The following is a 12,233-nucleotide window of genomic DNA, read 5'->3' as shown; positions in this document are numbered from 1 at the left end:
CTCCCATGATCCAAAGATGTGTGGGTTAGGTTGATGGGCCATGCTAAAATTGCTCCTTAGTGTCCTGAGATGTGTATGTTAGATTAGTGGGCAAAATATGTAGGGATATGGGGGTAGGGTCTGGGTGGGACTATGGTCGGTGCACACTTGATGGGCTGAATGGTCTATTTCTGTGCTGTAGGGTTTCTTTGATTAGCTAGTTAATTGTCTACAGGTAGGTTTTAAATTTTTAATAGCTCTAAATTTGCAGCCTTTCTCTTCAATGTTGAGATGAAGCATGTGGAGGCATTGGAAAGTACAAAGGAGATTCCAATGATTGAGTGGAGGCACAAAGAACTACTATGACAATAGACTGAAGAGATTGGGACTTAAAAGATGTGGGCATCATTGGCTAGGCCAGCAGTCTTTGCCTTTGAGAAAGTGGTGGGATGCCTTTTTGAAGCACTGCAGTCCCTGTGGTGTAGTTACACACTGCTGTTCGAGTAGTTCCAGATCTTTAACTGCTGTAGTGGAGCAACTTGGTTAGAGGTAATTCAAGTTCTGGAGTACACGTGTTATTGCTGGAATCTTGTCAGGATCATCAGCTATTTACTGATATAATGTGGGATGAATGAAATTGGTTGAAGACTAGGATCGAGGAAGCTGAGGACCTATAGTGGAGGCTGAGGTGGATCATCTGCTTGACACTTCTGACTAAATATTGATGTGCTGGGCTCTTGCATAATTAAGAATGGAGATATTTTTGGACTGCTACTCCATTGAGTTTGTTTAATTGTCCAGCATCATTCATGACTGGATGTGGCAGGACTGCAGAACTTAGATCTGATCAGTTGTGGAATTGCAAAGCTCAATTAATTGCTGCTTATGCTTTGTGGTACACAAGCAATTCTGTGTTGTGGCTTCACCAGGTTTTGACATCTCAATTTTAGGTGTTCATGGCATTCCCTCATGCACTCTTAATTGAACCAGGGTTGATCCCCAAGCTTGGTGATAATGTTAGAGTGGGGGATTTGCTGGTTTCTATTGTGTTTGAGTACAACTCTGCTATTGATGATCTACAGTGCTTCATGGCTGCTCAAGTCTTGAGTAGTTAGATCTGTTTACAGTCAATCCTATTTAGCACAATGATAGTGCCACACAACAGAATTGAGTATCCTCATCTGAAGATGTGACTTTGTCACTCCCTTCTCTGCTAATGCACAGTAACAGCAGTGTGTATGATCTACAAGTTGTAGAAGAAAGTGTACAAACATGGGAAGCCTCTATGCAACACCTTCCAATTCACTACAACTAACATCTAGGAAGACAAGGGCAGCAGACAAATAAGAACACCACTACCTGCAAGTTCCCCCTCCAAGTTGCATACACCATCCTCACTTGGAATGGAATTATATTGGCTTTCCTTAACTGGCTGGGCCAAAATCCTGGAACTCCCTGGCAGCAGGGTGGGAATACCAAGACTATTTGGATTGCAGAGATTCAAGAAGGCAGTTGTCCTCAAGGACAGTCAGGAATGGATCTAGTCGGTGACGCCACCATACCACTGATGAACAAATTGCATTGCAGGAAATCAGAAGCAAAAGCAGCAATTGTCTGCAGGCCAACGAGTGCCTATGAAGGAAAAAAAATCATGAATTAACGTTAACTTTACCTCCCCTGTGTGGTCCTGCATTCGCTGACAGCCGTGTTCTTGTCGACAGGATAAAATAAAACATCTCGGTGCTCGCCGACACGCCGCTGGAGAGCGACAGAGAGACACGAAACAACTTGGGGAGCAAATCCATCCAAGTGCATTGAGCTCCAGCTATTGGAAGTCATTTGTAGCATTGAAGCAATGAGGAGCTACTTCGGTACAAGTCAATTACTGAGCATAACCAGAGACTAACAGCCCACAAACCTGGACTGCACAAAGCTCCCTCGTTTTAATTATTGTTAATGTAATTCTTGTGACATTACTCGCAATGTGAGAAAAGTTCTGTATCTTGGTGATTTTTGGAGGATGGGATGATGTTGCAATCTTTCATCGTTAATCAAGTTTGTCACTTTTCGAAAAAGAAAATATACTTTGGGCTCAGCAGTTTATTGTACTTATGAGTCACTTCGCTCCGCATACTGTTTTCTTCACTTAACTTGTTGCACATTTTTACCATTATTATGGTTTTCATTTCGTGCGGGTTTCCTGGTTTGTGCCAAGGCATTGTGGGCGTGGAGACATTTTAATTTTCTGGGAGTTGGCTTTGCATCAGTAAATACCCTAGATGTGGCCAGGGGGAAATGAGAGGTGGGTAATCTATTGCAGCATTTATTCTAAACATTGGCTAATCGCAGGCATGTCGTTTATTGTCAGGACTTGACTCACACTTACTGTTTAAAAGCTTTTTTTTCGATTTTATGAGCAGAGAGAAAACAGTCGGCAGCAAAACAAGACAGACAAACCAAATTTGAAACAGCACCTTTGAGAAATTGTGTGTGTGTGTCAGAAAACGGAATTCTGCAGATTTGCTTCAGTTTCTAGTTGTTTGTTTTCCCCACGAACAGAATTGGTTTGGTTTTAGCTGAGCTTAAAATCCTTGGAAAACATTCCCTTTTGCAATTGGTGTTGCCGATTTCTGAGAGATGGGCAAGAATTATCAGTCACCCAAGGTTGGGAAAAGTAAAAAAGAAATTATGCCAACATCAAACCCTTTGATGTACCTGAGGACACTGCCGACAATAGTAAGTTTACTGTTATCAGTCACTTCTGTTGTGTTTTGCCTGATGCTGAATGTTAAAACGGCGGTGTTGCAAGATAGGATAAAGCTTTTGGAAAATCAGAAAGGGAGCATTTCACTGCAAGCAATACGGGAGATTTTATGGGACGATGCAACTTTACTACCTTTGCTACAGAAAAGAATCGACCGACTTCAGGAGGTAAGTGATTAATTGTAAATTAAATGCAACTGACCGTATAACAGACATACCTAGTAATTGGGACTTAAGTCTCACTTGCCTTAAGGTAACTAATTTCCATAAGTATTCCGTTTTGCACCATGTCTGATGCCACCTTTATGTGTGTATTACATTTCAAACAAGAAACCTTTTATCCATTGCTTTCTATTCACTACAACTTTAAAAATACGCTTGCTGAGTTAATCCTTAGGGTTTGCACTTACTGTTATTGCAGTGTTATTCTGATTAACTGTAATCATGCAATACTGTTACAATTTATATTTGTATCTAATTTGTGCAACTACCTTGTCCTTCTATCTAACAATAAGTGTAGTTAAAACGAAATATAAGATTGAATATTGAGAATAAATACAACTTGAATTTTATGTCTTTATCCTTTGTTTCATACTACATTATATATAAACATTCCCCAAAGAGCATTGTTAGGAAACACTTGTTGAAATTTTACAGCAATCAGGTAAGGAGACTATCGGATAACATTTGCTATCTTATGAAAATAAATTTATTCCTTTTCCAGTCATTTGTTCACAATACTACCTATATATCACAAAGCAAATTCATGACTAAGGCCAGAGCATGTAGAAGTGAGGAGTAAGCAGCAAATGGGAAGGACGTTAGCTACAAAAAAGTCTATAGTTTCGAAAGCATTTGTTCAGACTGGTGAAAGGCTCATCCTGGTGTCCCACAAGGTTTGGTGCTGGAACCAATGTTGTTCAGCATATCCATAATTGAATCAGACTTAGGAATTGCAAGTATAATATCCAGATTGGGGAATACAATTAATACTGAGGAAGACTGTTGCAAAATACAAAAAAGATGTTAAACTTGCAGAATGGCCAAATAAATGAAAAATTAATTTCAATATATGTAAGCATGAAATAATGCTCGGAAGGAAACTGGAAGCCACTTACTCTTCGGAAAACAAGAATCTAAATGGGCTATTGAAGCCCTGGGGGAGAGATTCACAAATCATGAAGTTAACAAGGCAAGATTGAAAAGTGATACAAAAGGCCAATTTTGTTAATTTCTGGAGGAATAAAGCTCAAAATCAGAGATTATGTTAGGCTTGTGTAAAATTTTAGTTAGACCAGAGTTATTGTGCCTAGTTCTGGTTTCCACTTTAGGAAAGGGGTTTTTTATTCATCTTTGGCATGTAAACATTCCCGACTAGGCTAGCATTTAATGTCCATTCTTAGTTGTCCCTGAGAAGGTGGTGAGCTGTCTCCTTGAACTGCTGCAGTCCATTTAGTTTTAGCTACACCTATAGTGTTGTTAGGAAGAGCATTCTATGATTCTGATCCAGTGACAGTAGAGGTAAACTGATGTGTTTCCAAGTTGTAATGGTATATGACCTGAGGGAACTTTGTATCTGGTGGTGTTCCGTGCACCTGTTGCCCTCATCCTCTTGGGGGTTAGAGGTTGTGCCAAAAGAAGCTTGGCACTGAAAAAGGTGGTGAGATGACTAACAAGTATGGTGTCAAAATTGAAAGATTATTATCAGAAAAGACTGAACAAGCTAGAGATCTTTTCTCTAGAAAAGGGAAGGCTGAAAGGATGACCTGATAAAGAATGTCTTTAAAATTTGGGGGGGAAGGTTGGGGGGGATTCCCAAGGATAAAGTCAAAAAGTAGGATAAAACTTCTGACATCAACAGTGTGGAATGGCACCTGATCTTTTTTCCACTGAAGGTTACAGAACAGCAGTTCAAACTCTTGTTTGAGTTTATCTCCTAGTCTCATTATTACTTTAACTTGGTTTCATTTCAAAATCTTGGCAATGTTTTCCAAGTCAATGGGAAATAAGAGCTGGCATGATGAAAAATCAGCAGGCAATTTGGTACAAGTCCATTTCAGGCTGCTGGGACAGATCACTTTCATCCTCAAAATGTTTCCTCTTGTGTGGTATCCAAAACTAGAAGCCATAAAGAGAAAATGGTTGTTAATAAATCCAATAAGGGAGTCAGAAGAAACTTCTTGAACCAGAGCGTTTAGAATGTGAAACTTGCTGCAATATGAAATGATTGAAATGATGTGATATGGGGAAAAGGGGGATCAAGAAATTGAATTTAATCATCAGCCGTGATCATAATGAATGGTGGACCAGGCTTAAAGAGCCGAGTGGACTACTCCTGCTCCTTGTTTCTATGTTTCTATGATGAGCACCAAAGCATGTAAGGGGAATCTTAAATATGTATATGAGGTGGGGAAAGAGACAGAAGGATATGTTGATAGGGTGATGAGAGAAAATTCATTTCAAGCACAACATTGACATAATTCTGTTGAGTCAAATGCCCTGTGTGTAAATACAATGGCTGGAAATTTCCCATCCTGCCTGCTGTGGGAATCGTAGTGGACGGGACAGAAAATTTGGCAGATCATTTAAAGGTCCGTTGAGCTCGGGTGGGTATTTCCAGTCTTGGGGCACACACAGCTGGAGTTCTCACCCCATGTAATTCTATGTAATGCAGTGCTAAGTCTTGGCAAGTATGTATAAAATCCCAATACAGTAATCAGAGTAATTTTGATCTTCAGAAAATATAACAGTTAACTTGTACTACCAGATTTTCTGGGCAATCGTTTTTGGTTGATTGCTTCAACTGTTTCCTCAGTTAAAACCATTTGTTTGAAATTACTGCAGATTTTTATTTATAAAGTGAAAAAATCTTTTGGAACCAAATGCACTAAAATCCCACAAATGTACTCTAATTGACATATGTATCAAATATACTCATTAAAGACAGTTAGCCATTTAATGAAATACAAAGTGTTACATGGGAATTATGGTAAGACCTCATCTGTTTTTAACTAGCAGAATTGAACACACATCAGATGATACGTGCTGAGCATAATATATATGGACTCAATCCCAGAAGTTCAAATGGCAGAACTCTGTTACTGTCTCTTGCCTCATGCTTCAATTTACAAACATGATGGCATAGTAGTTAGTATGCTGCCTTGCAGTGTCAGGGTTCAATTTCCAATTTGGGTCACTGTCTGTGCAGAGTGTGCATGTTCTCCTTGTGTCTGTGTGGGTTTCCTCTGGGTGCTCTGGTTTCCTCCCATGGTCCGAAAGACATGTTGGTTAGGTGCATTGGCCATGCTAAATTCTCCCTCAGTGTACCCGAACAGACACCAAGGTGCAGCTACTAGGGGATTTTCACAGTAACTTCATTGCATTTTTGATGTAAGCCAACTTGTGATACTAATAAATAAACTAAACTTTTAAACAATTTTTAAAGCTTGGTTATGTGAGATTAAGGGCAGAATTTTACAGTCCCTCCTGCCGGCACGATTTTCCGGTCTCGCTGAAGTCAGTGGATGTTTGGACGAGCTCGCCATTCCTTCCACAAAAGGGCCGTAAAGTTCTGCCCAAAGATTTCACTCAAACTGGTGTATTAACAATGTGTGAATCACTTCAGCTCAGAAATCAATTCATTATAAGTTACTCCTAACAACAGCTCTCCTCAAGTACAGAAAGTAAAATAAAAAATAAAAGTTTATTTATTAGTCACAAGTAGACTTACCTTCACACTGTGGTGAAGGTATTGTGAAAATCCCCTAGTTGCCACACTCCGAAGCTTGTTCGGGTACACTGAGGGAAAATTTTTAGCATGGTCAAAGCACCTAACCTGCACACCTTTGGACTGTGGGAGGAAACCAGAGCACCTAGAGGAAACCCACGCAGAGAACATACAACCTCCACTCAGACAGCAACCTAAGTCAGGAATCAAACTCAGGTCCCTGGGCTGTGAGGCAGCAGTGCTAACAACTGTGCCCCCAACAATAGGTAACTGATTATCAGCACACCACAGAAGTTCCTCTACTCTCTCACAATACAAACAGCATTGGAACTGAAAAGCAATTAAAATAAATCTGAAATTGCACCCTTCCCTTACAACAAACAACTGAGTCCAAATGGTATGGTCAGTGTTTTGTGGTGCCAAATGCTGGAAGTGAGCAGTTAAAAGCTTAGGTTGCAGTGGAGAAATGAGGGTTGTCACTGTGCAATGCCAATGCTAAAAGAAACTCCATAATATGAAAAAACTAAACAGGCAGCCTCCGAAATAAATTAGTTTTTCAACTAAAAAGAAAAGAAAATGAGTGGTAATTATACAAAACTTAATATAGGAAAGTGAGGTAAGTATATGAATGTGTTAATGGTTAAAAAGAATACTGGAGATTGAAATCGTTAAGTGGAGCTAAAGGTGTTGAATGCCGTGCTGAAAAAGTTCTAATATTAGCTTACAAATAAAAAGTTATTTGAAGTGACTGAAATTCAAGATGATAAATGTTTGAAATATTAAATAAATATTTTCTAGGAATATTTACTGGAAAGACTAAAACTAATTTGCAGTCCAACTTTTGTAGAGCACACTAAAATATATTCGTCAGCCAATTATGCTGTCTGCAAAGGCAAATTACAGTTAAAAAAATTTGAACTTCTGGTTAATAGCTGAAAGGATGAACATGATTTCATGTTTTAAAACTTCTACTGTAACAAAAGACAAAAAGCACTATTGACTAATATTGACTAAACATTGTCTTTGCAGACAACTTATACTTTAAACCAACAAATAGAACATTCCCATTTTTCTTTTAGTACAACTGAAAACATACTTTACAAATGTACCTCACAGTGTCTTTTAAGTAGATAGAACCAGTTCATTGTGCTTCCTGGCTCCCAAGGGTTTAGCCCTATCTTTTCTCAACCTGGAAATGTTTAAAAAGAACCATTATTCACAGTGAGATTCCACCCCCCTCACCCCACTGGATATTTTTCCTCTAACTGAGCTAGACAAATCTTCCAATCTCATTTTAATTCCTCACAAATTCAGTCTTTTCAATCTGACCAAGTTCCAACCCAGATTTCTGGTGGTGTTTTGCCGTCTGTAGCTGCTTGCTCTCCTTCTCCCAGATCTTGGCAGACTAGGCTTGTCTATGAGTGATATCATAAACTCTTCTCTCAGAGCCTATTGCCATGAATTACATTTTAAACGCTTTTCTGGGACTTCTGGATCTATGATGATGAGAATCTCAGTCCACGCACTGTCAACACAAAGACTCCTGCTATTGTCTCCGAATGTAAGTACTTTGCATCTGCTTCCCTATCAAACAACTTTTAATCTCTAAAAATTAAACTACATCGGCTTGTTGTCAAGCAGGATTCTGAACAGGTCAAATCACATGACCGTCTTCATTTAATCTCAAATAAAAATCACAGTCCCAAAGCATAACAAGCTTATAAACTTTGTAATTGTAACAATAGGCTACATGGTATATGTGTGAACATTGGAATTGTTATACTAAAAGATAACACCATTGCCAAAATCTTGCTGCCATTTATGCCAACGGGATCTTAGGATCCTGCCAACAGCACACCCACACTATGGGGTTCCTGTCAGCAAGGGGTGCATTCAATGGGAAACCCCGTTGACAACTGCGGGACCATTAGATTCCACGACCAGCGGTGGCACAGTGATTAACACTGCTGCCTCACAGTATCAGGAGCCTGGGTTCAATTCCGACCTCGGGTCACTGTCTATGTCAAGTCTGCACATTCTCTGTGTTTCTGTGTGGGTTTCCTCCCACAGCTTAAAGATGAGCAGGTTAAGTGCATTGGCCGTACTAAATTGTCCTTTAGTGTCAGGAGGATTAGCAGAGTAAATATGTAGGGTTACAGGGATAGGGTCTAGGGTCGGATTGTTGTCAGTGCAGGCTTGATAGGCCGACTGGTCTCCTTCTACACTGCAGGGATTCCATGATTCTAGCCTATGAAACACTCCAGGAAGGAGGAGAAAAATCCCACCCCATCTATTGATATTACCTTCTACTAATCTGGTAATCCTGCAATGCTAGTTAATCATTAATGACTAATCATAAGAATCAATTGCAATCAATTAATCTACTAATTAATCTACAATTAATTTCTGCTCAGCAGAAATTTATTCTGATAAAAGGATCGGAGGAGGTAATAAGCCGTGGATAACGAAGGTGGTGAAGGAAAGTGTTAAAAGCGGATGCGTTTAGAGTAGCTAAGAGTAGTGGGTGAGAAGAGGATTGGGAGAGGTTTAAATGTCAACAAAGATTGACAAAGAAATTGATAAAGAAGGGTAGGATAAACTATGAAGCTGGGCTAGCGCTTAATATAAAAAAGGATAGTAAGAGTTTTTATAAATACATAAAAAGGAAGAGGCTGGCTAGGGTGAACGTTGGTCCTTTAGAGGATGAGAAGGGGGACTTAGTGATAGGGGATGGGGAAACGGCTGAGGTCTTGAATAACTTTTTTGTTTTGGTCTTCACTGAGGAGGACGTGAATAATTTGCCGGGTGTTAGCAATGGAAAGATGGTAGGAGTGGAGGGCCTGAATGACATTATTGTTACTAGAGAGGCGGTGCTTGACAGACTGGAGGGGGCTGATTGTGGACAAGTCCCCAGGACCGGATGGAATGCATCCAAGGGTTCTGAAGGAAATGGCGAAGGTGATAGTGGATGCCTTGGTGATTATTTTCCAAATGTCGCTGGATTCCGGGGAAGTGCCGGAAGATTGGAAAACGGCTAATGTTACGCCATTGTTTAAGAAGGGTGGCAGGCAAAAGGCGGGGAATTATAGGCCGGTCCGTTTAACGTCTGTTGTAGGAAAAATGTTAGAATCCGACATCAAGGAGAAAATAGCAAGGCATCTTGAGGAGAATTGTTTGGTAGAGCAGACGCAGCACGGTTTCGTTAAGGGGAAGTCGTGTCTGATGAATTTATTGGAGTTCTATGAGGATGTGTCTAGGGCGATGGATAGAGGAGAGCTGGTGGATGTGGTCTTTCTTGATTTTCAGAAGGCATTTGACAAGGTGCCTCACAAGAGGTTATTGCAAAAGGGCAGGGGGCATGGAGTTGGGGGTAGGGTGTTAGCGTGGATAGAGGATTGGCTGTCAAATAGGAGGCAGAGAGTGGAGGTCAATGGGTGCTATTCGGATTGGCGGTTGGTGACTAGTGGAGTGCCCCAGGGGTCAGTGCTGGGGCCTCAGCTATTCACCATTTATATAGATGATCTGGAGGAGGGAACCGAGTGTATGGTGTTGAAATTTGCTGATGACACCAAGATTAGTGGAATGGCAAATTGTGCAGAGGGTGTGGAGAGTCTGCAGAAGGATCTAGATAGGCTGGGCGAATGGGCCAGGAAATGGCAAATGGAATTTAATGCTGGCAAATGTGAGGTTGTCCACTTTGGTAGGAATAATGGTAGGAAGGACTATTACTTACGTGGCGAAAAACTGCAGCATGCGACGGTGCAAAGGGACCTCGGGGTCCTTGTGCATGAGTCGCAAAAACCCAGCCTGCAGGTGCAGCAGGTGGTCAGGAAGGTGAATGGGGTGCTGGCCTTCATAGCGAGGGGGATTGAATATAAAAGTAGGGAGGTCTTGCTGCAGCTGTATAGGGCACTGGTGAGGCCTCAGCTGGAGTACTGTGTGCAGTTTTGGTCGCCGCACTTACGCAAGGATATTTTGGTCTTGGAGGGAGTGCAGAGGAGGTTTACTGGGCTGATTCCGGAGTTGAGGGGGTTGAACTATGAGGAGAGGCTGAATAAACTAGGCTTGTACTCGTTAGAGTTTAGAAGAATGAGGGGAGATCTCATTGAGACCTATAAGATGTTGAATGGGATGGATAGGATAGAGGTGGAGAGGCTCTTCCCGCTCAGAAAGGACAGTAGGACTAGAGGGCACAGCCTCAGGATAAAGGGGGGGCGGTTTAGAACGGAGTTGAGGAGGAACTTCTTCACTCAAAGGGTGGTGAATCTCTGGAATTCTCTGCCCGTTGAAGTGGTGGAGGCTGCCTCGCTCAATATTTTTAAGACGCGGGTTGATAGGTTTTTGATAGGCAAGGGGATTAAGGGTTATGGGGAGAGGGCGGGAATGTGGAACTGAGCCACGACAGATTGGCCATGGTCTTGTTGGGTAGCAGGGCAGGCTCGAAGGGCTAGATGGCCTGCTCCTGCTCCTACTTCTTATGTACTATATACCAAGAAATTAGATCATAAAATTATCAGTGATAGGAAGCTTGGGACACTATGGGCAGAATTTTTATGGCCTCACTTGTCCTGAAACCATAAAATTTCGTCCAAGGTCAACGGACCTTCCCTGTTCCACACCTTCCTGCTCCGATTCCCGCGGTGGGTGGGGTGGTAAAATTCTGGTCCAAAGCCACCTGTTCCTCCCAATAATGATACCCTGAGCGCCTGATGTATTTTGAATTTTTGACATACTATTTATCCATTCTGAATATCTAGGTGGAAATTATTTGGATATGACTGGAAAATATGGCATATGTCCCTCCCAACCTCCGCAACGGGAAACACCCCAATTTTCCACCCCTACCACGAGGCTTAGACCAAGATGGGAGAATTCCACCCTTCAGACCTTTTTGTCCCAGCTGCTGTCTTGAGTGAGATCAGTTAATTCAGCAGAAGGTGTTTGATCTGGGACTTTGTGATCTACATTTTTCAGTATCATACAGGAGACTGCATTTACTCAGGAAATAATTATTCAAGCTACAACAGGGGAAATTTCTCCTGTTTAGTACAAAAGTTAAATAAGACTCATTAAGATTTCTGTTTAATAACAAAAATGACAAGGGGAGGATGTGGTTGAATAATGTAAAATAACTATTAAAGTATGCACAGCATTTCTTTTCCCTGCACCCATTTTTTGTCTGAGTGTTTTGGAGTAACAATATCAAAGGGCAGCCTATGCTGTTCTCCTTCAAGAATCTAAAGTGAGTTATTGGGAAGAATAAAGCTCAGCAGATAAATATACTAACCTGGATTTAGGGAGGTCAAACAGAAAAGGGAGTACACAATAGATGGAAATATATTGAGAAGGGTAGATGAAGTGTAAGATCTTGGCGTACAATGCATAGGTCCCTAAAGGTAACAGTACAGGTAGATAAGGTTGTAGAGAAGGCATGTGGAATGCTCTACTTCATCGGCAGAGGTATAGGATACGAAAATGGGGACATAATGATGGAACTGTATCAGACACTGGTGAGGCCACAACTGGAGTATTACGTGTAATTCTGGTCACCACATTACAGAAAGGACGTAGATGTGCGGGTTAGGTTGATTGGCCGTGCTAAAAATTGTCCTGAGATGTGTAGGTTAGAGGGATTAGTGGGTAAATAAATGGGAATATGGGGGTAAGGTCTGGGTGGGATTGTGGTCGGCACAGATTCTTTCTGTACTGTAGGGGTTCTATGATGTAATTACTCTGGAGAGAGTACAGAGAAGATTTACTAGAC

General features: G+C 41.2%; 1 protein-coding gene across 1 annotated transcript in view; it reads left to right on the top strand.

Moving 5' to 3' along the window:
* Window positions 1-2,338: 2,338 nt before the first annotated feature.
* The window catches only part of LOC145351488 (uncharacterized), a 166,773-nt gene continuing 156,878 nt past the window's right edge, over window positions 2,339-12,233 (top strand). The window contains exon 1 of the mRNA XM_080201085.1: window positions 2,339-2,910. Coding sequence (XP_080057211.1) covers window positions 2,617-2,910 — 294 coding nt within the window. The 5' untranslated portion in view covers window positions 2,339-2,616. The remainder of the gene's footprint in view (window positions 2,911-12,233) is intronic.

This window comes from Carcharhinus amblyrhynchos, chromosome 13, assembly GCF_965287045.1.
Source record: "Carcharhinus amblyrhynchos chromosome 13, sCarAmb.v2.hapA, whole genome shotgun sequence".
Taxonomy (NCBI): Eukaryota; Metazoa; Chordata; class Chondrichthyes; order Carcharhiniformes; family Carcharhinidae; genus Carcharhinus; species Carcharhinus amblyrhynchos.
The sequence above is the reverse complement of the archived record's forward strand: the minus strand, read 5'-3'. Positions and strand labels throughout refer to the sequence as shown.